The sequence below is a fragment of the Sciurus carolinensis genome (assembly GCF_902686445.1).
Source record: "Sciurus carolinensis chromosome 19 unlocalized genomic scaffold, mSciCar1.2 SUPER_34, whole genome shotgun sequence".
NCBI classification, from domain to species: Eukaryota; Metazoa; Chordata; class Mammalia; order Rodentia; family Sciuridae; genus Sciurus; species Sciurus carolinensis.
Window position 1 is genome coordinate 3,928,802 of NW_025920112.1, and position 25,984 is coordinate 3,954,785.

The 25,984-nt window shown below is 39.8% G+C and overlaps 1 protein-coding gene across 1 annotated transcript; it reads left to right on the forward strand.

Annotated features, from left to right (window-relative positions):
• The first annotated feature begins 13,007 nt into the window (after positions 1-13,007).
• On the forward strand, positions 13,008-25,469 carry LOC124973425 (zinc finger protein 14-like). Its single transcript, XM_047537366.1, has 5 exons — positions 13,008-13,236; positions 13,316-13,488; positions 20,931-21,057; positions 21,237-21,297; positions 21,874-25,469. Exons 2-5 carry the CDS (start codon positions 13,426-13,428, stop codon positions 23,423-23,425), a joined length of 1,803 nt encoding a protein of 600 aa, XP_047393322.1. The 5' UTR covers positions 13,008-13,236; positions 13,316-13,425; the 3' UTR covers positions 23,426-25,469.
• The last annotated feature ends 515 nt before the right edge of the window (positions 25,470-25,984 follow it).

Sequence of the window (25,984 nt, forward strand, 5' to 3'; positions counted from 1 at the left end):
AATATCCCTCTAAAATTCCTTTAAGATGGATTATAGAGACAACCCCTTTCAGAACCATTATTTGTTATTATCTTAGGTGGAGAAAGTGTGTTGATTTAAGTTCTTCTAGGCAGATTGATCAGCTGCAGACTCTACAGAGTGACTGCCTGTCTCTTATAGCAAGGAGTACAAAATTGGGTTTAACTCTGTGATTCCATTATCTATCTTTCATGAGCCTGTCCTATTTTAACTTGGCTGTTTTTCTTTCCAGCTATCATTAAGGAAGTAAGTTGATGGGTTTTCTTTCTCTCTGTCTCTCTTTATTACCCCAATCCCTGAAGAAACTCTGGTCTTCATTTCTAACCAGGCAACCAAACTCCAAGTCCCTCCATCTCAAGCTCCCATATTACTTTTAGAGTATTCAGTCTGCCCTGTACCTCTCTGGTTGATTGTTCTTTCACTGGCTCTTTTCTAGGCTCTGGGGGAGACAGTGGCTGGCCACTTTAGCTCTGCCACCTTGTTCTCTCTACCACATAAACTCTATCCAGGTATCTATTGATGGGCACCATGCTTGATTCCATAACTTGGTTGATGTTAAAAATGCTACCAGAAGCAAAGCAGTGAAGCCATCTCTTTGGAATAACTCATTTTCTTAAGATATATACCCATTATTATTATAAGTAGTAGTGATGCTAAAAATTGAACCCAGGGTTTTATGAATGCTAGACAACCACTCTACCAACTGATCTATATGTCCAGTCAGATATACACCCATTATTAGGGTTTCTGAATCCTCTGAAAATTTTATTTTTAGTTCCTAAGGCACTCCAAAACTGTTTTTCATAATGGTTCTACCATTTTACACTCCTTCTGACAGTATGGAAGAGTTCCTCTTTCTCAACAGCCATTCCACTATTTGTGAGTTGTTTTTTTTTTTTTTTTTCTCTTTTGTAACAGCTTTTCTAAATTTGGTGGGATGACTGTAGTGACTTAGGAAAGTGAGAAGATGCAGAAATGAGAAAGTTTTAAACACTTGGATATTTCTATTTGTGCTTAATGAAGCTTTACATATTCCTTCTCAGAAATTTCCTAGCTATAGTTTTCTCTATAATCTTTTTCATTTTTATTTTTGTTGATTAAATAGAAATGCATCCTTAATTCAGATTCATTACCAAAATATACTTCAGGTATAAAATGTACTTCAGGGGACTGTGCCCCTTTTTCAAGTTTATAAGTTTATATTTATTTACAGAATGCAAAACATACTCATGTGTGTACATATATTTATATATGTCACATGCATACATGCATGTAAAGTTGTGTATGGTTTCATAAACGTGTGGGTATGCAGTTTGACAGCTGGAGTCTTGGGAATGTCACTTAAAAATTCTCTCAGTTTTGTCATTTTTAAGATGTGAGTGATGAATATCCACCCTAGTGAGATTAAATCTATGCATACATGAGGGTACATGTCACATTCCAGCATCAACATGTGACAATATTCAACAGCAGTCCATGCATCCATTCTTCTTTTCTTTTCTCTTTTAAATAATTTATTTATTTTGATTCATTGTAAACAAATGGGATACAATTTGTTTCTCCTGTTGTACGTGAAGTAGAGTCATACCATTTATGTAAACATACAAGTACATAGGGTAACTAACGATGTTTGTCTCATTCTGTTATTTTTCCTTCCCCATTCCTCCCACCCATCTTTTTCCTCTATACAATCCATCCTTCCTCCATTCTTGCCTCCCTCCACCCTCCATTATGTAACATCTTCTGCTTATCAGAGAGATCATTTGACCTATGGCTTTTTGGGATTGGCTTATCTCACTTAGCATGATATTCTACAACTTAATCCATTTTCCTGCAAAGGCCATAATTTTATTCTTCTTTATGGCTGAGTAATATTCCATTGTGTATATATACCACAATTTCTTTATCCATTCATCAATTAAAGGGCATCTAGGTTGATTCCACAATCTACTTATTGTGAATTGTGCAGCTATGAACATTGTTGTGGCTACATCACTGTAGTATGCTGATTTTAAATCCTTTGAGTATAAACCAAGGAGTGGGTTTCAAATGATGTTCAAACCAGAAACAAACAAAACCCTGCCAAGCTCTGCCCATAAAGCCTGCATATAAACTACTTGGGGCAATACAGCTTGTGGTGTATTAATAAAAATATATTCAACAATTTGGTGCTACTACCATGAGTTTTTTTTTTTTTACTCTGAGTATTTTCTCTTTTTGTCATTCCCACTCTGCCCCCAACATTTGAGTATTTTACCTCCAGTTTTTGTAGGCAAGCTCCTTATGTATTGCTGTTGCAGTACTCTAATGTTTACGTTGAATAGGGCTGAAAATGAAGTCACCTTTCTGAGAAAGTTTCAGGAATGGATTTCTTTTTTTTTTTTCCCAGTGATGTTTATTGCATCATTATTTCAAATAGCAAAAGTACAAAGACATCAACAACAAAAAACCCTGAGAACAACACAATGATCCCTCCACTGGAGGGATACCAGAAGTAACTGCAATGTGAACATTGCCTGGAACTTAATTGCCCTCTCACTACCCACACCCATAGTTTCTTTCTTCTTTTAAATTGACATGCAATTTATATACCATAATATTTACCATTTTCAAGTATACAGTTCAGAGTCAGGCAAGGGATTTTAATTGGAATTGCATTGAATCTGTATAGCGCTTTTGGTAGTATGGCCATTTTGACAATATTAATTCTGCCTATCCAAGAACATGAGAGATTTTTCCATCTTCTAAGGTTTTCTTTAATTTCTTTCTTCAGTATTCTGTAGTTCTCATTGTAGAGGTCTTTCACCCCCTGTTAGATTGTTTCCCAAGTATTTTATTTATTGTGAGGTTATTGTGTATTGACTAGTTTTCCTAAATTCTCTTTCAGAGGATTCACCACTTATGAATAAAAATGCATTAGATTTATGAGCACTGACTTTATATCCTGCTACTTTACTGACTCATTTATGAGTTCTAGAGCTGGAATTTCCCAGCTCCTCTAAATATAGACTGATGTCTTCAGTGAATAGGGATAGTTTGAGTTCTTCTTTTTCCTCTTCGTATCCCTTTATTTTCTGTCTAATTGCTCTGGCTAGAGTTTCAAGGATGATGTTGAATAGAAATGGTGAAAGAGGGCATCTCTGCCTTGTTCCAGTGTTTAGGGGGAATGCTTTCAGTTTTTCTCCATTAAGAATGATATTGGTCATGAGTTTAGCATAGATAGCCTTTAGAATGTTGAGGAATGTTCCAAATATCCCTATTTTTCCTAGTGTTTTGAGCATGAAGCAATGCTGTATTTTATCAAGTTTTTTTTGCTGCATCTATTGAAATATTATGATTTTTAATTTTAAGTCTGTTGATGTAGTGATTACATTTATTGATTTCCTGATGTTGAACCAAACTTGCATCCCTGGGATAAAACCATGTGACTGTGGTTTTTTTAATATGTTTTGTGTGCAATTTGCTATAATTTTGTTAAGAATTTTTGCATCTATGTTGATTAGGGATATTGGTCTGAAATTTTCTTTCCTTGATGTGTCTGTCTGGTTTTGGTATCAGGGTGATATTAGCTTCATAGAATGACTTTGGAAGGGTTCCCTCCTTTCTATTTCATGGAATACTTTGAGGAGTATTGGAATGAGCCCTTCTTTGAAGGTCTTGTAGAACTTGTCTGAGAATCCATGTGGTCCTGGACTTTTCATTGTTGGTAGGCTTTGGATGACTTCTATTTCATTGCTTGAAATTCATCTATTTAAATTGTGTATGTCCTCCTTTTTCAGTTTAGGTAATTCATATGTCTCTAGAACCCTGTTGATGTCTTTGAGAGTTTCTATTTTGTTGGAGTATAGATTTTCAAAATAGCTTCTAATTACATTTTGTATTTCAATAGTGTCTGTCATGATAATTTCTTTTTCATCCCAAATTTTAGTAGTTTGTGTTTTCTTTCACCTTCTCTTTGTTGTGGCTAAGGGTTTATCAATTTTGTTTATTTTTTCAGAGAACCAGTTTTTTATTTTGTCAATTTTTTGATTGTTTCTTTTGTTTTAATTTCATTGATTTCACCTCTGATTTGAACTATTTCCTGTCTTCTACTACTTTTGGTGATGATCTGGTCTTCTTTTTCCAGGACTTGGAGGTGTAGTGTCATTTATTTGTTGACTTTTTCTCCTTTTATTGAATGCACTCCATAAAATAAAATTTCTTCTTAGTACTGCTTTCATAGTGTTCCAGAGGTTTTGATATGTTGTATCTTTGATCTGTTTTACCTCTAAGAATTTTTTATTTCCCCTCTGATGTCTTCTGTTTATCTTGAAAGGATTTTATTTGATTATCAAATCTGAAGGTTAGTTTTACTGAGTATAAGTTTCTTGGTTGTCATCCATTTTCTTTCAGAGTTAGATATATGTTATTCCAGGACATCCTGGCATTGAGGATTTGGGTTGAGAAATAAACTGAAATCTGAGTTGGTTTACCCCTATATGTAGTTTTTTTTTTTCCTGTCAGAGCATTTAAAATTCTATCCTTATTCTGCATGTTATTTATTCTCATAATAATGTGCCTTGGTGTGGGTCTGCTGTAATTTTGTACACTTGGAATCTTGTAAGTCTCTTGTAGTTGATTTTCCATTTATGTTTTAGATTTGGGAAATGTTCTGATATTATTTCACTGAGAAGATTATTCACTCGTTTGGTTTGTATCTCCACACCTTCATCTATTCCAGTAAATCTTAAATTTGGTCTTTTCCTGTTATCCCATATTTCTTCAGAGTTCTGTTCATGGTCTCTTACCATCTTCTCTGTATGGTAGACTTTATTTTCAGGAATGTTTGTTTTGTCTTCATTGCCTGAACTTCTGTTTTCTAAGTGATCTAGTCTGTTCACTATACTTTCTATTGAGTTTTTAATTTGGTTTATTGTTTCCTTCATTTTGAGAATTTCTGTTTGATTACTTTTTATAATCTCTGTCTCTTTATTGCAGTGATATTTCACTTCCTGTATTTTCTTTCTGATACCATCATTTATTTTGAAGATCAATGTAATTATGTGTTTTCTAATCTTCTCTGACATTTCTTCTACTGTGTTGTCTATGAGTTCTATTCTTGGAACTTCTTGGTTTGTTTGAGTCACTTTGTTCCCTTCCTTTTTCATGTTGTTTGTGTGTCTTCTCATCTAGCAGTATGGATCTAATGTATTTCAATTTTTTTCTTATAGTTCAGTTTTTACCCCATATACTTATAGTATCCCTGAAGGTTTCCTGTCCCTCACCTTGAAATAGAAGACCGATATTAACTGCACTCAATGCAAACAATATACCACCTTAAACTTGATAGCTCCTATTACAGCATCTAAGGTTTGTTTACTAAACAAATGATGTGTTCAATTATTGTCTCCAAAGTAAACAGTAAGCTTGCTAAAAGGGTTTACCATTTAGGATGTTCAACAATGAGGGAAGAGAAGTAATGTAAGATGTGACATTTATGAGGGGGGAGAGAAGATAGACATAAAAATTTATAGTAGGTGCAAGAGAGGAATTAATGTAAGTTGGCTGTTAGTATGAGAGACATTAGAAAGAGAAGCCATGAAGCAAAAATTACAGATTATTTCAAAATGTAAATATATAAGAATACACAACAAAACTCTAATATACTATTCGAACATCCATTCCTCAATAAATTGGTGCATAAATAATATTTGGATTCAAAGATGGTAGAAGTGTGAGAGAGAGTGCAAAATAAAAAAAAGGAAGAAAAGTGTTAAAGGAAATTGAGTGATTGCTTCCATTGGCTTTCAAAAATGTTTTCAGCTTCCCTTCTCCACCAATATGTGAGGTTTCTTGAAGTTTGATGTTAGCTCCAGTCCAGTGAGTGTTGGAGTGGTTCAGTGGATGAACCAAAAACAAGATGCCCTCACACTCTCTTCCAGCCTTTCCCTCCATTCTAACCAGCCCCTTCTGTCTTTGTGTACTTGAGGACTCACTGAGCTGGAGAAAGTCTAGTTTTCTCTAGTTACTCCAGCCTTGTGCTCCCCTCAGGAAACTGCCCCTAGTATCCAGGTTTTCACAGACTTGCCAGACCCAGACTGACCCACACAAGTCCAACTGCAATCTAATTGGCCTGGGTTTCGACTTCCCCAGGCCCTGTCTTGCTGCAGTTCCAAGATCTCAATGCCCTTTCAACTTGCAGAGAGACCATAAGGCATGTGCTCACTCCAAGTATGACCCTGTAAAGAGGCAGCCAGGTGGCAGTCATTACAACACCAAGCAGAAGGAACTCAGGTGCAACCATACCTGCAGGTACCCAATGTATCCCCAGGCCCTGCCCAGTATTCCCAGACTGAGGTAGCCATGAACTGAAATGGCAACAGTGGTGGAGACAAACCTGCAGACCCTGGACATTGTCCAAAGATGGCAGTGACAATGTTTAACCAAACCCATGAATACTGGGACAGTAAAATTTCAGGCAAAATGGGTAGCAGATGATCCACTGGTGGTCTGTGGGTGGTCTGTAGGCTAATGGCAGGGGTTCAGTGAGTGGAAGTTTGGTGGTGGGTGATGAGTAGTTGAAAGGCAGGCAACAGGCAGGCAAGAGCTGGGTAGGTAATAAACAGGCAAGTCGTCAACTGGCAGATGATAGGCAGTGGTCAGAGAGTGATCTGCATTCAAAAGATGGGCAATATGTTGGCAGATTGTGGGCAATCGCTGTGGATGAATGAGGAATAAAAAGCAGGGGATGGTTAGGCAGGGATGGCTGCCTCCCAGAGAAACTGTATTCCTTCTGATTGAATACTTAGTCATAGAGCAACTAGGAATGTGGCCTTCTACTGGTCCACCATCTTGGATCTCTGAGACTTCATGATTATGAGGGAAATTTAAAATCAAAGGAAGAAAAATTGTTGTAACATGGGTTTCCAGGAGTTACTTACAGCTGTTTCAATGGATATAAGTTAAAAGGGATAAATCATCTCAATTTGATTCCTTTGTACATGCAGAAAAAATGTCCTCACATTATTGAAAAAAAACCATGATGGTTAAGTCAGTTTCCATGTGAGGTGCAGGCTCTATTTGATTAACAGTATTAGATGAGAGTTGTTTTAATGTTGGCAAACTGGAACTTAGGTAACAAAATAGAAGCTGTGTTGGCTGTCATGACACACAATAAAAGATATCAGATGCATGTGTTATTAGTTATCTCTCTTTCATTATCTTTTTCCAAAATTTTAAATCAAGATAATTTTGGCCATTTCAAGGTAGGTGAGTCATTACAGTCCCAAGTAATATACAAATGACAGAAATTATTGTAGTGTTAGTTAATTTCAAATAGTATGTTTTTACTTGCTAATAACTAAATTATTTAAGCTGCTAATATAAACAAAACATGATGTCATCATTCTAATATGCTGATCTCTTATGCGGATGATATAACATTTTGAGAAATAATTTACTCTTCTCAAAATTATTTTTTAGCAAATTATCAAACTTCAAATCATCAATACATATCAATTACTCTAAAAAGACTCAGAATCCTACCTTCATTATCTTAAAATACTTTTGGGAATCCATAACTGAAATAATTGAAGTCATTCAAAAGTTCTGTCTTTTATATCAGGAAAAGATATATAAGATAAAGTCAATCTTCGTGATTTACCTTCCAACCATCTTTTATTGTTCAATTTATAAAATTAAAAAGATCTGTTTTGTGGATTTAATGTCCAAAGTTATGAACTTTTCTTTAAAATGATTGTTCTTCTGAATCTCCTCCAGGGCAGGGCATACACAAGTACATGGCTGTGTGTGCTCAAGAGAATAATGTGTGTGTGTGTGTGTGTGTGTGTGTGTGTGTGTTTGTGTGTGTGTGTGTGTGCATGTGCTTGTGCAAGCACACTGTGTGGATCTTAGTGGTTCCTGATGTAAGTTTTCTTCAAATCTGGTGATATTTGGCTCTAAAATAATACAGGAGCCTAAAAATTGGAGAACTTTTGAAAATACTTCCAAAAATTGTCCAGTAATGAAGTTGAATTCCATCAAGATCAGAATCCCCTATAGTCCTCTCTCCTGAATATTTTCATGATAACAGGTCCCTGTTCCTCTTAGGTAAATGACAGTTCTTATATCCAAATTCCTGTTTTTGGAGGGTCCTTAAAGTCATGAGTTTGGTGCATAAGCATCACAGAAGTTAGATGCATCACTCATGTTGTTTGGGAAGAGCCTGAGCAGAGTTGGGGGCTGCAGTGAACATGGGATGTGGATATCAGGATAGGGCCTGCTGCTCTAGAGCATCTCAAACTATGAGAAGAACCAAAGGAGAATTGGTGGAGGTGAACACTGAAAATCAAAAGTGTAAATTACTGTGACTTTGTATAAGATTCCTTGAAATGAGAATTCAGTTTGCATTTCAGAATAGAAGGAAAAAGATGATGAGTGCAAGGGCCACTCAAGAATGTAAAAGCATTTTTCCTTATAATGAATATAGAATAGTGAAATTTTGGAATTGAGACTTAGAAAATAAACATGGAAGAAATAAACCATGTTCTGATAAGCATTTTGTAATATGGACCTATACTGAATGTACTTCCATGGGTTTTGTATGCCTCTATTAAAACTGAATTTAATAATTTGTAAGTGTGCTTATGGATAAGACACTTTTATTCTGAAATTTTAACATAAATATTATTGTTCTGAACACCTTTAGGTTCATTCAAAACATTTTGGTCATAAATCTCTTCAGAACATACCAATTTCGAGGGAAGAGCATGAGATTGGTTCTTCATTTAAGATGTGTAAATTTAATGAATAACACACAGCTAGACTGCACAAAGGAATTTTCTAAGTTGACCTAATAATCATTACTGGAGTTTTTGATCCTTGTGTGGCATTGCAGGGTGAACCATCTTAAAGCTCTGTGACAAATTATAATCAAGTGTCAACTGATTTCATCTTGTTGGGATGGTTTCCATCATCCAGAGTTAGTCTTGCCAGGTATGGTGGCATGCTTCTGTAATTCCAGTGACTTGGGAGGCTGAGGTGTGAGTATTGCAAAATCAAGCCCTCTGTAGGGAGACCCTGAACAACCGAGCAAGACCCCATCTTAAAATAAAAATTAAAGGGCTGTGGATGAGACTCAGTGTTTCAGTGCCCCTGGGTTCAATCTGCAGTACCAAAAAAAAAAAAAAATTTGGAAAAGGATTGGGTCTGTCCTCTTCTTTTTCATTTTCTCAACTTCCTGATGACTCTAAATGGTAAATTGTGTGTGATTTTTCTTATCCTCCTGGATATTCTTCTCCACATACCCATGTGCTTTCTGCTTAGTTTGCTGTCCCTCATTATTCTAAGCTACATGTTCACAATGGTTCCTAAGATGGTTTGTTTTCCTATTTCTTTGGATTTGGAATTTAGAGTTTCTTCTTCCTGACTTCAACAGGTGGAGACACACTAGTCCTGATCTTGGTGGCCTGTGATGGATGTGTGGAATTTGGTTTCCTCTACACTATCCCATCTGTATGAAGGAAAAGAAAAAAAAGAAAGAAAGAACAAACAACTAGGAGTACCTATGCTGGTGAAAATGAGCCTTGATAAAGGGCTCTATCAACTCCTGGGCTTACATCACAGGCACACTCCACATTCCTCACTGCTGAACAGGGTCATCAACCATTTCTTCAGCAATACCCCCACCATTTTGACTCTAGCCAGCATGGACACCTGGGTCCATGAATACACAGGGTTTGTGAGCACCACCCGTTCCCTCATGTTTGCATCCATTGGAATCACTTGTTCCTGTGGTCAAGTCTTGTTGCTGTCTGCCACATGCACTGGGGTGAAGGGAGGAAGAAGGCCTGGTCCACCTGCAGCACCCACCTCACTGTGGTGAGTTTCTACTATGCACTCTTTGCTTACACTTACCTGCACCCAAGATCTCTCTGGTCTCCAGCAGAGGACAAGGTTCTGGCTGTCTTCTACACTGTCCTCACTCCAATGCTCAATCCCATCATCTACAACCTGAGGAATAAGGAGGAGATGGAGGACCACAGGGGATTGACTGAAAATCTGTCCCCCTTAAATGTAGATAAACTTTCTGCCTCATTCCCCAGGACTTATCTTCAAGTTGACTCAGCAGTGTGAAGTACATGAAAATATTTCCTGCCCAGAGTGAAGAGGCTACAAACAATCTAGAATATAGGAGAATTGCTCATGTCTGCACAAATTGTAATTTGAAGCAGGACTTTTACTTTGTATTGTACAATTTTACTCTCATTCTATAGGACCATAAGCTGTTATCTCTCAGAGAGTAATTCCTTTCTTCTACATATGCCTAGCTGTTGTTTCCTGGTTATCATTTCTCATTTATTTCATTTCAAACATGGATTATTTATTCTCAGTCCTTGTATTTTTTATTATTAGAGTCAGTCAGTAAAGTTCATTAAGAAATTGACAGCATTCAAAGCTGACTGCTTGTAATCCAGAGAATAATTATTTTAAATCAAATATTTCCTATATCAAAGTACTTGATTCTTCAATTAAATATATTTTACCACATGCATGAAAATGTATGAATCAAGTAAGCTCAGCCATATCCTATCCATAGGCATGAAAATTATTTCCTGATTTTGCAGATCACTTACAAATCTTTCTGAGACAGTGTCACACCACATAGCCATGCTGGCCTTCAACCCTGAGCTCAAGAGATCCTCCTGCAGCAGTCTCCCGAGTGATTGGGATTGGAGGCCAGGCCAACATCTGGACCCACATCGAGGTCTGTCAGCAGAATTCTGGGTCTTGGGGACACAGCATGGAGCTTCTTTATCAAAATGACTAAAAATATTTACTATCTCAAAGACCAGTGCCATTTAAGATTTAATCATATGAATTGAACAAACATATTTTAACATACTGGAATAACACCTCCATTTATTGAAGTTTGTACTCTCATGTTTCCCTCTTGAAAAACCATAAAGTTTTGTATCACTCCAGTCTTGGTACTAGGGTTCTTCTGGGGAGTGTGAGGTGCTCACTGCCTCCCTCCATGGCACCCTCGGGGACAACAATGGTTTGTCAGGACCTTCCTTTGGCAGGAATCCTGAGTTGGGTAGAAGTTGAGAGGGTTTCACCCTCAGGGTTTCCCCGTCTGGACGACAACCTGAATTGCCAACCCGCCTTTTCACCATACCCCTGTCATTCAGGGATCCAGGGATGGTTTTCTCCTGAGACTCAGGCCATGGCCTGCCTGGTTTCTCAGGCTCAATGCACCATGTTCCTGTCTCCAGTGTGTCACATCCCGGTGCCTGGCTCCAGTGTGCACTGGGGTTACCACTCGGTGAGTATTTCTTTCTTGTAGGAATTCTCTCCAAGCCCATGCCCCCACACTGATATGGATTATCAGCACCTCCTCCTTCAGGTCAAGCATTTTGAGTCCTCTGTGGGAGCCACAGACATGGCCTAGAGTGGGCAGACATGACCTGCTGTACCATTCAAACGCAGTTTGTTAAACTCACCAAGGGCCCCAAGTTTTCACATGCAAGGACATTGAAAAATCAATATAGTTTGCCTTCCAGGAACGTCTTTATCTGAATCTCAAAAACACAAACATTTTGAAGACCTTAGAAATCTAAAATGGACCAAGTTTATCCTTCCTGAAAGATGAAATAATTACTTCATCTAATAAAGACCATGGGAAACTGGTCAATATCGTAGACACCACATGCAATATAACCTCAATTACTGAATTTTTATTTTTATTTTATTTGCACTGGAGATTGAGCCCAGGGCAAGCACTCTACCTCTGAGCTACCTCCTGAGTCATAATTGCTGAATATGTTTTTATTAATACACCACAGGCGGTATTGCCTTGAGTGGTTTATATGCAGGCTCTATGGGCAGAACTGGGCAGGGTTTTTGTTTGTTTCTGGTTTGACCATCATTGGAAACCCAGCAAGCTGAGAGTAGTGGGTCAGCATCTGGTGTGTTGTTTTCCAGGCAGGATGCAGGTGGGCTTGTGGCTTTTCTTAAAAATGTTTGTGTGTCTGGATCATTGACATGAAGGGACACTGGGGAGGGGGACTTCCTTCTGAGAGACAAAGTGAGGTCAGTCTGTGCAATGGAGTGACTTGTGTCAAGAGGGCAGGTGAGCATGAGCTCACAGACAAGTGGTGAGATCCCACGGATGCCTGAAGTTACACACAGCACCAAATCCTACACACAGTTTTCCTATACATACCTATGACCACCCTCTCTATGAAACCTCACAGGCCTTGTCACCCCTGAAGACAGGGCAAAGGACGGGTTCCCTGTCTTCCTGGTGAAGCTGCAGGGATCTAAGTTCCTCTCCAGCTTTTCTTTCCGTCATGGCCATTTCTGCTTGGATTCAGGGTGGACAGCTGACCTGACCTGTGGGATGACCAGAGTCAGGTCTCAGCCTAGGACTCCCCTATAGTAGAACGCAGAACATCTACGTGGAGCACAAATGCCCATTTTATTTCCACCTTACTCTGCTGCCTGAGAGGATTCCTGCCGGTCTTTTTTTTTTTTTTTAATTTTTAATTTCTCTCCTGCTAGGGAGGGAATCATGAGCCAAAGCCCCAACCCGGTTACCTCCTTTCATAGCTCAGGGTTCCCTCAAAAGAGCAGAGACCAGGGGGTGACGACAATTATTAAGATAATTGCCGAATTGATTTCATTTTTAGATGTCATATGTGTGCACTACACATCTTTGTTTTAATGTTTTTAATTTTATTTATTTTTTATTTTACCGTCTGCATTTTGATCCATTACACACAAACGTGGTACAGCTTTTCATGTCTACTGTTGGACACGAGGCTAAAACCCAGATCCTCACACGCTGGGAAAGCTCTCTGTCCTGAGCCCTGAGCCTTGGCTGTGGCCCAGAAGTGACCTTCTGTATTGGGTTCCAAGCAAGGGCTCCCTTCCAGAAGAGTCCCCAAGGACACAGCGGTATTGTCCGCAGCCGACCTCGGGGCAGCCGCCCAACCCTCCACGGGGGACCAGGGGACAGGGCCCAGGGCCACCCGCCAGCCGGGACTTGTCCACGCTCCGCAGCTCACCCGCTCGCGGGGCCCACGTAGGTGCTGGAGCCAGCCTGACAGGCTCGGCCTGGAATCTCTCACTCTGGCCTACTTCAGCCAGTGATTGGATGATGGAGGCTGTCACTCAAGTCTTGGGGCGTGTCTAGAGGCGGTCCATCGATATGCCTGAGTGGACCTGTCCAAACAGGTGCGCGCACGGAGCGGAAGGGCGGGCCTCCGGGTTTCGCGGGCTTTTCTTCCTCACCAGCTCTGCTTCTCCTTTCCAGCCCTGGCGTGCTGTGCTCAGGGGTCCAGGTGACTGCGCAGCCTGTGTCCCCGCGAGCTGCGGTGCCCGCAGGTCCCTGGAGAGGTCGCGGGGTCACGACGGAAGCGAACAATGGTGAGTGTGCGGCCACGGCTGATGGGACCTGGTCAGCACCTGCGTGGGCCCCGCAAGCGGGTGAGGTGTGGAGTTGGCGGGTGGCGCTGGGCCCTGTCCCCTGGTCCCCGTGGAGGGTTGGGCGGCGGTGCCTGAGGTCGGCTGCGGACAATACCGCTGTGTCCCCGCTGGCGGGTGGCCCTGGGCCCTGTCCCCTGGTCCCTGTGGAGGGTTGGGCGGCGGTGCCTGAGGTCGGCTGCGGACAATACCGCTGTGTCCCCGCTGGCGGGTGACCCTGGGCACTGGCCGGGCCTCCAGGCAGGCTGGGCGGCTCAGGCCCCTGGCGCCCCCTCCCCTCCTGCCCGTTCCCGCAGGCACCCTTCCAATTGTGTGGGAAGCAGGGTCTCAATCCGCTCTCCTTCCACCAGTTTAGCTCCTCCCAAGGCTGCTGTAGGCCCTTAAAATTGCAGTCTCCTGCCTGTCATCTGAACTGCTGCCTTCTCTCCACTTCACAGCATTGTGGACCAGGTGTTCTTCCTGGGTTTCAAATGGACACAGTCCATTAGTTTTCACTTCTCCCCGAATGAAATATTGCAAAGAATATTTGTTTCTGTTTTGGAGGTCAACACTAGGGGACCTTTCTCAGCTACATCACCAGCCCACGCTTTTTTAAAATTTTTAATTCTGGTCCCACTTGTTTCATGGGCTGGTTTCCAACTTGTGATCCTCATGCTTCAAGCTCCAGAGTCCTTGGGATTCTAGGGCTGTGCCACTACCCTTGGTAAGAATAACGCTTTTTAAATCATTTTTTTTCTGTTTGTGAATATTTCCCTTGAGGAGAAAGAATAACCACTTGACACTTCCCTGTGTGTGGGTGAGAGAACTGCTTTAAAGGAAATAAGGCAGTTGGGTATTGGTACTCAGGATATTGAGTCTGGGATACATCCCCACCCTTATTTATTTATTTGTTTTTATTAGTGATACCTGATAGTGGAAAGCACTTTGATACATCATACCTAGATAGAGTATGACTTCTCCTTTCTCTGGTTGTACATGATGTAGATTCACACCACTCATGTAGTCACATATGCACAAAGGGTCATAATGTCTTATTCATTCTGACCTTCATCCCCAGCGCTGTTCAATGTTGTTTTCAGACAGGGTGAGGCTATGTTGCCCAGACTGGCCTGGAACAAGTGATCCTCCTGCCTCACCTTCTCAAGCGGTTGTCATTAAAGGCACTGGCCACCCCACCTGTGGAAAATAGTTCACTTTGATCCAAATATTAATGACCACATTGGTCTGATAGAGAAGTGAAGGTAATTGACTAGTAAAGGACTTAAGATACCTCCCCAAGGTAATCATTGCTCCCCATACAGAAACTTGTTGTAACACCCTCAAGGTGGTCTAGTCAGCCAAAGTCAAGTAGTGTGAAAGTTCCTTGATGCAGATGCAACTTCATAGAGTACTTCAGTTCACATCTGTAAAAACCTTGTGCTTTTCCTTTCATCTTCCTTAGATGCAGACACTATCAGAATTTCTTGGGCAGATGTTCCCTTTGGACACCTCACAGGGCACTCTGTCCTGAGCCTCTATACTTTCCTAGGGCTGCTGCAAGGTTCCCAGCAGCCCTGTACCCTGCAGGGTGCAGGGAATTTCAGGCCCTGGGTCAGCTGCTCCTACAAAACAACCTGAGTTGTGGGGTACAGCCTATCAGGGGAGCAATTCGAGACCTGGGGCTGAGGACTCCTGGAACAGGCCTCTTCTAGACAGTTGCCTCTTGGGACATGTCTCCCCCAATTCCAGTTTCCATTCCTTGGTGACGGGTGGACCAGGCTGTGGATGCTGGTGTTGAGGGGCGGGTCAGCAGTGATTCCTGCCCCTTGCATTCTCTGACAGTTGTGAAGGAGCAAGAACTCTCCAGAGCATAAGAACCACCCATCCCAGTGCAGTGCTGTGCAAACCTGAAAAGCCTCACAGACTAGAGTCATGCTGCAGGTCTCCTGGGAGGATGGCCATGGAGTATTTCAGTGAGCAGGACCAGGTTGGAGGATGCCCAGCTGGCAGGGACCTTTCCTGGTCCTTGAGCCTGACATGTCTGTGTACACTTTAGTGTAGTCGTAGATGGACAGAATGGTGCAGTCCCAACCCCCCTTTGTATTTCTGATTAAGACCAACTTCACTAATTTTCTGAATATCTTGCTATGGTGCTAAGACTGGGCTCAAGCTTCCCATCTTCCTACCTCAAACTCCACAGTTGCTGCAATTACAGGTGTGCACCATCTCATCCAGCAGTTGGAATGACTTTTAAAGAACAGTCATCCCAATATTTTCTAGTTGGAAACAGTATTGAAAATCAGTTTCTGTGCTGTTTTCCCCAGTTTTGAAGTTTATATATATAAATCTTCCTTTGTACCTTATTCTTGCATTTTTTATGGAAAAGATATTCAGTATATATAATGTTGTTTCTTATGTATATATTCATGAATCTTCTATGGAATTGTAGTTTATTCACTTCTTTATTAAACAAAGTTTATTTTTCAGAGCAATTTTAAGTTTACAGAATGAAGAGGAAGAATGATTATAAAAAGGGGATTTATTAGATTTCCTTCAAGGACCAGAAGCTGGATAGTCCACAGACTTGCAAGCTGGAGAAGCAGTAACTGTGCAGTTGAAGAGGCTAAATAAAGCTTCAGAACAAGAGGGATCAATGGTGCTACCCAAATCTGAGACTGAAGACTTCTGTAAATCCCTGGGGAGAATCAATGGCAGAGTCTGCTTTGGAGGAGTGAGGAAGGGAGAGTCTAATGTCCTTATGCAATCACAGTAGCAGTCAAGAACCCATTTGAGAAGAATCAAGCTTGCATCTGCCACTGCTCCCTTGTTCTTTCAAGTTCTATTCCATCCAGTCCATGATCCTATTGAGTCTCCACTTCAGTTTGCTATCCCTCATGCCAGTCATTCCTAGGCATACCCTCATGTAGCACCCAGAAACCTCTTAATCATTGTCATCTCTTAATCCAGTTAAGTTGACAGTTCAATTTAACCATTACTCATAGCATCAAACTCCCCTTCCATCCAGCTTATAGTTTCCAATTTATTAACATCTTGCATTGATGTAGTGTATTTCTTACTGACAGATCCACAACTAGTATCCTACATTTGATGCTGAGAGAGGGTAAAGAAACATGTCATCAGTCAAGCTCCACACTTTACCTCAGGGTGCCTCCTCTGTGTGGTGTGATTGTGTGTGTCATGCATCCATCATACAGAAGATACTACTGTACTATCATACAGAAGAGTGCCACTGCCCTGAGAGTCCTGTGCTCCACCTGTTCATCACTCCTCCCCTTCCCCTCTCCCCTCTGCTATCTAAGTCCCTGGCTCCCATGGGTCCTGCTAGTGCCTCTGTAAGGTTGCCTTTCCCAGAACATTGTTGACTTGGAATCTTACCACACTTGGCCAATTCAGACTGACTTCTTTCTCTTACCAGAATGCATTTAAGGGTCTGTGTCTTTCCAGGCTGGGTAATTCCTTTTTTGTTTGATGTTTTTGGTGTGGTTATACCAGAGTTTGTCCATTCAGCTATTGAAATTCCATCCTCCTTGCTTCTAGCTGTGACGAGTTATGGGTATGACTTCTGTGAGGTTTTTTATGAACATATTTTTGGTCTCACGTTGGTAGACACACCTGCAAGTGTGATGGCTTTATTGTAGAGTGCACCCTGTTTTCTTTGTGAGAGCATGACACACTGTCTTCCAGAGAGGCTGTTCTCCTTCCATACACATCAGCAAGGAAAGAGTTCTTGCTGGTTCTTGTTTTCACCATCTTTCAGTGCTGTCAGTGTTTGGCATTTGGCCACTCCAGTGGACATATGCTGGTACCTCATTGTGTGATTTTCAGTTTCCTAATGACGTTCTGGTGAACATCATCTCAAGCATGTTAATGCTGTCTAGATTTTTTGAATGAATGTATGTACAGATCTTCTTCCCATTTCCAAATTGGGTGCTTGCTTTCTTACTGAGTGTTCTTCATGTTTTTAGACTCCCACTTCAGTGTCACTATGTGTTTTGAAAACATTTGTGCAGTTCTCCCATTTGTCTTCTCATTCTCTTATGTGTATCTTTTTTAAAATAGAACCTTTGTTTCAATAAAGTTCAATTTACCTGTTTTTCACACACAGATCTTGTTTTTGGTGTTGCATATGAAACCATCATGCCCAACTTAGATTCATCTTTAAATGCATCTTTATTTTTTGTGAAGTTTGAAACATTGCCTTTACTTTTAGGATGTATAGGCAATTTTTTTGGTGCTGGGAATTCAACCCATGGACTCCTGTGTGCCAGGTGAGTGCTGTCCTATAGCTGAAACCCTAGCCCTATGTCCTACTTTTAGATTGAGACTCCACTAGAAGTGTCTTTGTGACACTCATAAGGTTGGTGTGTTTTATTTCTTTGCATGTTAATGTCAAGGAACTTTGGCAACATTTTCTAAGAAAGCATATTTTCCATTGATCTTCCTTTGTTTCTTTGTCAAAGATCCATGAACTTTATACAGTGCTAAATACCACACTGTCTTGGTGATTTAGCTTTATTACGTTTTAACCTCAGGTACTCCCATCCTGTGAATTTAGTGTTCATTACCGTGGTGGTTGTTCTTGGTCTTTCCTTATTGAAAACATAACTTAGACGCTTTTTCTTGGTATTTTATTAAATTCATAAATGTAATTGTTAAGAATTGCTGATAATACTAAGGCTTCCCCTTGGTGGTCATGAAATATCGCCACATATTTGCTTTGTCTTTGAAACTCTCATTAGAAGGTTGCAGTTTCTTTCATACAGCATATTTTCTGGTTTATATATGAGTATTTCTCTTCATTCATGCTATGTAAGTGATATATGCCTTTTCAGGGATTTTCAACCTAATGACATTCTTGTTCTGATGGTTCTTTGTAAAGGTTAATTGAGAACCAGCTGTAAAGGTTAAGGGAGAGCAGTAAAGAGGCAGGCACACAGCATGGTGAACCACAAGAAGCAGCTCCCCTTGGAAAGTCAGTTCAGTTTTGTTATGTATTCCAACATCATATCAAGTTACGTTAGGTTACATCATGCATTTATCTTTGTGCATGTAGATCATACAATTTATTTCTCAGAGTCCACTAGTACCAAATGTTTTTATAATATAATGTCTCCAGGTCTCAAGGACAGAGGAGTTGCAGAGCATTTCTTAGCCATTCAAAGAGGGGCCTATTGTCCTGAGGAGTTTGCTCACCTGAAGGACTTTTGCTTCTCTGTCTTTGGTGGCCTGAGACCTCTGCAGTTCTGCTTTTGTTTCCACTTTTCTCTGCAGGGTATGCACATGGAGCAGGTTGCTCTCCCCTAAGCTCTTGTCATCCTTGGATGTAAATAACTTTCCTTCTTCAAAGATTAATTGACTATATTTGTGTGAGTTTATTGCTGGGCTTTGTTCTGTATTATTTTATGGCAGTGCTGTGACTGTTCCAGGCTCTCTGTTCTGTTCTATTTGATGATAGTACTCTGGTGGTTCCAGGCTCTCTTTTGTACTCTCCTTCATGGTGATACCATGGTTGTTTCAGGCTATGTGTTGTGTTCTCTTTTATGGTAGTACCACAATGGTTCCAGGCTCCCTATTGTATGGTGTTGGTGCAAGTTTTGATCCTTTCTTTATTAGTTATGATATTAATAGAATTGTTCAGCTTATTCCTGTATTAAAGTAGATTTACACTGGGTACACGGTACATGCCTGTAATCTGAGCAGCTGTAGAGGCAAAGGTAGATGGATCTCAAGTTTTAAAACTAGCCTCAGGAACTAATGAGGCCTTGAGCAAATTAGTGAAACCATGTCTCAAAAAAAAAAAAAAAAATGTGCTGGGAATGTGGTTCACTGGTTAACTGCCCCTAAATATGATCCCTGCTGATTTTTGTGTTTTTTAGGTTCCCCCACCATAAAGAAATTTAAAATGTAAATAAAACTAAAGTGTTTTAGTCATTCGCATTTGAATGTATAATAAATGGAATTTGTCTACAGAATAGAAGGATGCAATGTTTTTTTCACTTAGATTCCAGTTTGCCTGTACTGTCATTGAGATCTGTCTCTAGACAACTGCTGCCACTCATCTTCTTTCCACGTGGTAAATGCAACCCCCTGAATCCTTTCTCTAGGTCTCTTCCTGACTTCCGCTGGTGCTGTGCTGCTGAGAATGTCACGTTTTAAGTTCGTGGGTATGGTTGTGTCTCAGTGGCAGTGACACATTCTGCTGGTTGATCTTTTTGGCTGTACCAGTGCTGTGCAGACATCATAGCGTACTTACACAAACGTACGTGGAGTGGCCCATTTCACACCCAGACTGTGTTGGATAGTTGAGGATTTGTGCTTTAAACCTGCTCCTTTACTGCATCCTGAGAGTGCTCCTGCCCGGGGTTTATTTGTACCAGCATCATTACAAGCACAAGGAAACTCTTTTACAATAGGACAACCATTGGACTTGTGACCAATCCATGATCAAAGTGTCCTTGAGCAGAACATGGGGACGTGGCACATGATTGTACATGATGCGGCTGAAACATCTGCTTTTCAGAAGAATTAGACAGTCATTGGGCATCATTGTTCCCATGGGTTTGGAAGAGTAGTTTCTGCTATTAAGAAGCATGCTTTAGAGACTTATAAAACTTTGTAAGGCTGTTGTTTGGAACAGGTGACATCTTGGGGCCATTGAATTATTTCTAAGACACAACTAATCTTTCTACTTACCCCATTCTGCTTTGATATTAGCCTCTAGAAATTCTCCAACTGTTCGATTTATTGATCATTTTACTTGTTTACTAGTTAGCTAAATTTGGTTTGGAGTAAAGTACCTGTGAAGTTCTGATTGTTCTCTTGTTGTGTTCACACAGGATGAGCTGAATCCCCAGTTAATACATTTTGATCACCTGGTTGTAATGTTTTTTATGAGGGAAGCACACTAGTGACCCATGCCCAGAGGGTTTGGATGGGGGCTGATTCTAGGCACTTCTGTAAGTATGGAACAATAGACTCTCAGAAGGAAAACAGGAGATCAGTATATACCATGTTCTCAGTAACTGTGTAGGCACTGTGAATCATTTTGGTTGGTAGGATCTGAGTTTCTGGGTCCAGCAATTTCCTACTTGATCAGCTTTATTTTCCTAGGGTAAGTAATCCCAGGTGTGCTGTCTACTACATAAGACTTTGTTAGGACATGCAATAAGGATGCAACCAATAAAGAAGTTAGGAGTGACCCAGGAGCACATCTTAGTTTGTGTGACCTAAGCACCGAGAAGGGTGTGAAACACTCTACTATTTGCCTTTTCAGTGGCCCAACTCTAGTGTTGGAATGGCTGTGAGGAGCTCAGTGAAGGAGACATTTTATGAAACAAATCATGGAATTAATCTGGAGGCCAGAGTATCATGTGAGCATCATGCATGTTGAGTGTAGATTCCTCATGTTGTCCATCTCTCCACTACACTTTTATGGAATATTTTAGGTCTCAGTGACCTTTGAGGATGTGGCCGTGAACTTCACCCAGGAGGAGTGGGCTTTGCTGGATCCTTCCCAGAAAAACTTTTACAGAGATGTGATGCAGGAAGTCTTCAGAAACCTGGCTTTTATAGGTAATAATCATATTTCTTTACTCAATGAAATAGAGAATTAGTGTTTATTTTGATCCTTTATATAAAATGTGAAAAGAGAATTCTTTGGTGAATAATTGCAGCATAAAAGGCACCTAATATTTGGAAAAGTTTTCTATTTCTTAATAATTCATAATAATTGTTGTGGGTTTTCATTTTAGGAAACAAATGGGAAGGCAAGAGCATAGAAGAGCAGATCAAAAATTCTGGGAATAATCTAAGGTAATTGTACTCACAGGAGGAAGCAATGTCTTCAAGGAAATCAGAATTTCATGTAACTTTTAAAACAAATCAACCAAAGAAATATACACATTGTGAAATGTGTTTATTTTTATATAATTTTTACCAGAAGTATATACTCAACTATAAAAGATATTGAGTCTTTTCAAAGTAATTGATATATAAAAAGTGGTATTTTACTGCATGTATGCTTATCACTATTTGGAGATTACTGATATGCATATGGAAGCTGTGTAGGAAAAGATTGTTTCCTTTCAATCTATTTATTTTCAGATAATTTCAACAAGTTAGAAAACCTAATATTTACCTGATGTTAATAATAATGTAACCCTAAGACCTATTAATAATTAGAAAATCATAAATGAATCAATCATTGATAATGTGCTGGTGACTTTATAGATGTCATATTGTAAAACTCAAAGTAAAGAAGATAGTATGGGGAAGATTCAGTTAGATTTCCTTCGTATTCTTAACCTGACAAAGAAAATCTTTAATAGAGTCAATCCATGTGAATGCATTATGTGCAAAAGCCTTCATGTGTCATTCATTCCTTCATAGGCAGATCATTTCTCATTCCGGACACAAACCTTACAAGCATGAGGAATGTGAAGAGGATCTATATGAATTTAAACCCTACAGGACATCTCTGCCTTCTCTTGAAACTGTTTCATCACAAATGTTCATACAAACTGGAAATGGACCTTTTAAAAGTGCAGTATGTGGGAAAGTCTTCAGTTGTTCCAGTTCTATTCAAAAGCATGAAGAAACTCATACTGGGCACAAACCCTATGACTGCATAGGGTGTGGTGAAACCCTTTTGTCTCTGACAGGTGTTCAAAGACACATGATCACACAGAGTGGAGATAAACCTTTCAAATGTCAGGTATGTGGGAAAGCCTTTCCCTATCACAGTTTATTTAGAATGCATCAAAGAACACATACTGGAGTGAAACCCTATGAATGTAAATACTGTGCTCAAACCTTTATTTCACGCCCAAGTCTTCAAAGGCACATAGTCATGCACACTGGGAAAGCACCTTTTAAATGTGAAGTATGTGGGAAATACTTTGTTTATCCCAGTTTTTTAAAAGAACACCAAAGAACACATACTGGAGAGAAACCCTATCAATGTGAATGGTGTGGAAAAGCCTTCAAAGATCAAGGTTATTTTGTAAGACATCGAAGAGCTCATATAGAACAGAAGTTCTATGAATGTGAACAATGTGGAAAAGCCTTCTCTGCTTCCTCTTACCTTCAGATCCATAAACGAATTCATACTGGAGAGAAGCTCTATGCATGTAAACAATGTGGGAAAGCCTTCACTCGTTCCTCTCGCCTTCTCGTACATGAACGAACTCATACTGGAGAGAAGCCCTATAAATGTGAACGATGTGGGAAAGCCTTCAGTACTTCCGCTTATGTTCAACTACATGAACGAATTCATACTGGAGAGAAACCTTATAAATGTGAACAATGTGGAAAAGCTTTCACTCGTTCCTCTTACCTTCACATACATAAGAAAACTCATACCAGAGAGAAGTCCCATAAATGTGAACAATGTGAAAAAGCCTTCATTTGTTTCTCTTACCTTCAGATCCATAAACGAACTCATACTGGAGAGAAATCCTATAAATGTAAACAATGTGGGAAAGCCTTCACTACTTCCTCTCAACTTCACACACATAAACGAACTCACACTGGAGAGAAACCCTATAAATGCGAACAATGTGAGAAAGCCTTCACTTCTTCCTCTTACCTTAAGATCCATAAACGAACTCATACTGGAGAGAAACCCTATAAATGTGAACAATGTGGGAAAGCCTTCACTAGGTCCTCTAATCTTCACTCACATGAACGAACTCACACTGGAGAGAAGCCCTATAAATGTAATCAATGTGGGAAAGCCTTCACTAGGTCCTCTAATCTTCACTCTCATGAACGATCTCACACTGGAGAGAAACCCTATAAATGTAATCAATGTGGGAAAACCTTCATTACTTCCTCTAAACTTCATTTACATGAACGAACTCACACTGGAGAGAAGCCCTATACATGTAACCAATGTGGGAAAGCCTTCACTTCTTCCTCTAAACTTCAATTACATGAATGAACTCATACTGGAGAGAGGCCCTATGAATGTAAACAATATGGGAAAGCCTTTACTTGTTCCTCTAACCTTCACTTACATGAACGAACTCATTCTGGACAGAAGCCCTGTGAATATAAACAATGTGGTAAAGGCTTTGCTAGATCCAGTCAGTTTCACTTACACAAATGAACTCATTAGAGAGAAATTCTAATGAAAACGGGAGGCAAACATTTTATTACCATTTCACTCCTAAACACTAAGAACATTACTGGAGAAAATTTCTTTGAATGTAAAATGTGGTAAATGAATATTCCTTGTCAGTTACAAAGACATGAATGGTCTCATACTGCAGAACATTTTTTTGTTCTGGGAATTTAGTCCCAGGGTGCTCTACCATTAAGCTACATTCCCAGTCCTTTTCCTTTTTATTTGGAGACATAGACTTGCTAAGTTGCTTAGGGCCTTGCTAAATTACTGAGACTGGAGTCAAAGTTGTGATTTTTCCAGAGTCACTGGGATTACAGGTATGCACTACCCCATCTGACTGAATAAAATTTCAAATGAAAAATTATGACAAATCATTCTGTGTTTCCAATTGCCTTCAAAGGAACTTCATTCACACCGAAAACACACTGAGTGTGTGATGTTTCATTTTTCTTCTCATGTTGAAAGTTCTTGTGGAGAGAAGCCCTGTGAATGTGAGAAATGTGGGAAGCCTTCCAGTTTTCCCAGTTCCTTCCAAGGACTGGGAAGATTCATGTTGAAAGATTTATGTCAAATAAATAAATAAACCCTATGCAAGTAAGAAATGTGAAGAGTTCAGATGTTCCAGTTTGTTCAGTTGTGTGAAAGGACTCCTCTGTAGGGAAACCTGTGGATAAACAATGTGGACAGTATTCAACTGTCATACTTTCCTTCAAAGACATAAAAGGATCCACATCAGGGAAATCCCTTCTGCCCTTCAGGAAATTGAACACTTTCAACTTTCCCATTCTCTTTGAACACCACAGAAGAGCTCACTAGAAAAACGCCTTCTGTGTAGAAATGTGGTGCAGCCTTCACTTATTTCAGATCCACTCAGACTTGAGTGACATGTTTTTTGTTTTTTTCTTTGTACCTGGAATTGAACTCAGTGATGCTTAACCATTGAGTCATAATCCAGCCCTTTTTAAATCTTGAAAAAATTTGAGACATGGTTTCATTGAATTTCTTAGGGCCTCACTAAGTTGCTGAGGCTGACTTTGAACTTGTGATCCTCCTGCCTCAGCCTCCTTAGCCATTGGAATCACAGTTGTGTGTTGCTTTCAGCAAGTGACCTTATTCTTGAGAAAAGCACTATAGGGGTATTCAAGGGTGTGTGCCTTCATTTCTTCTCTGAGCTTGTTGGAAATGCACCCTGTAATGGAAAGAAGCTTTATGTCAACTTGAAAATTGGAAAGAACATTCTTTTCTGGTTAAATTTCTATTTACATATTGTTAGATTAAATTTTCTTGTATTTTAAACCTCCAGTCTCATAATTATGTTTTTTCCATGCCCATGTGTAATTCTTATGTTTTCTGTGTCTCCTCAAATATCTTATTCTTTATGTTGTGACAAAATTAAAATTTTGAGAGGTTCCAGATTTAATTACCAGGGTTAGAGAACAGAGAAGACAAAAGGGAAATTATTATTGTTATTTTCTGTTGGAAGTCCTAAAGCACTGAACAACATCCCAAGTCCTATTGTGTGTGAGTGTGTGTGAGTGTGTGTGTGTGTGACATTGTCTTGCTGGTTAAGTTTCTGAGACCTGCTTTTAACATGGCATCCTCATGCTACAATCTTTTGAGCCACTGGCATTACAGGCATGTGCCCCGCACACCTGGCTTCTCAGTCTCTTGATACCCTGATGTAAATCAGAGTGTGACTTCTTTGTGTGTGGTGTCCAGATGTTAACCAATTCAGAACCAAGAGTTGCTTTCTAATGTGTGTATGTAAATTAAAGTCCTTCAATCTCTAAGATTCTAGAATTTTACTGATCGTCATAATAGCATTTATTCAGATGTCATATTCCTAGTTTTTTTGTTAGTCCAGTTCAATTAAATTGAAGTTTACTTGGAAAAATTTTATTTTACATAATTTTAGTTGAAAACAAGACAGAAAAACCATTTAAATAAAAGAATGATATTTTAATTTCTATTAAAGTCTCATGATATAGCTAAATTAATCACAATGGTATCATTACCATTTGTTTCCAACAAATAATTTAATGTTTCCTTCTATGCACCAAGCACCAGCTAAGCACCAAAGCAGTATCACAGGGGATATTGAACATGGTGTGGTACTCATGTGAGTGTTTTATAAAGCACCCATTGATATAACAAAGGAAATACCTGGGATGAGTGAGTTTTGCCACCTGCTACCACACATGTGTGTGTATACACTTATACATGCGTATGCATATGCACATGTATGTACAGACTCAGGTCACCCTTTCTGTACACACCCTCCCTAGTCAGTTCTGTAGTCCCCACTATGTGATGTGACCATGGATTTCTTTGATTTTTCTCACAACCTTGCTGCCCACTATTCCTTCTTAAAAG

Coding starts and splice junctions, on each gene's coding strand:
- LOC124973425 (XM_047537366.1), top strand. CDS start 13,426: ATGGTGAGTGTGCGGCCACGGCTGATGGGACCTGGTCAGCACCTGCGT. Junction 13,489..20,930: donor TGCGTGGGCCCCGCAAGCGG/GTGAGGTGTGGA, acceptor GGAATATTTTAG/GTCTCAGTGACCTTTGAGGA. Junction 21,298..21,873: donor AATTCTGGGAATAATCTAAG/GTAATTGTACTC, acceptor ATTCCTTCATAG/GCAGATCATTTCTCATTCCG.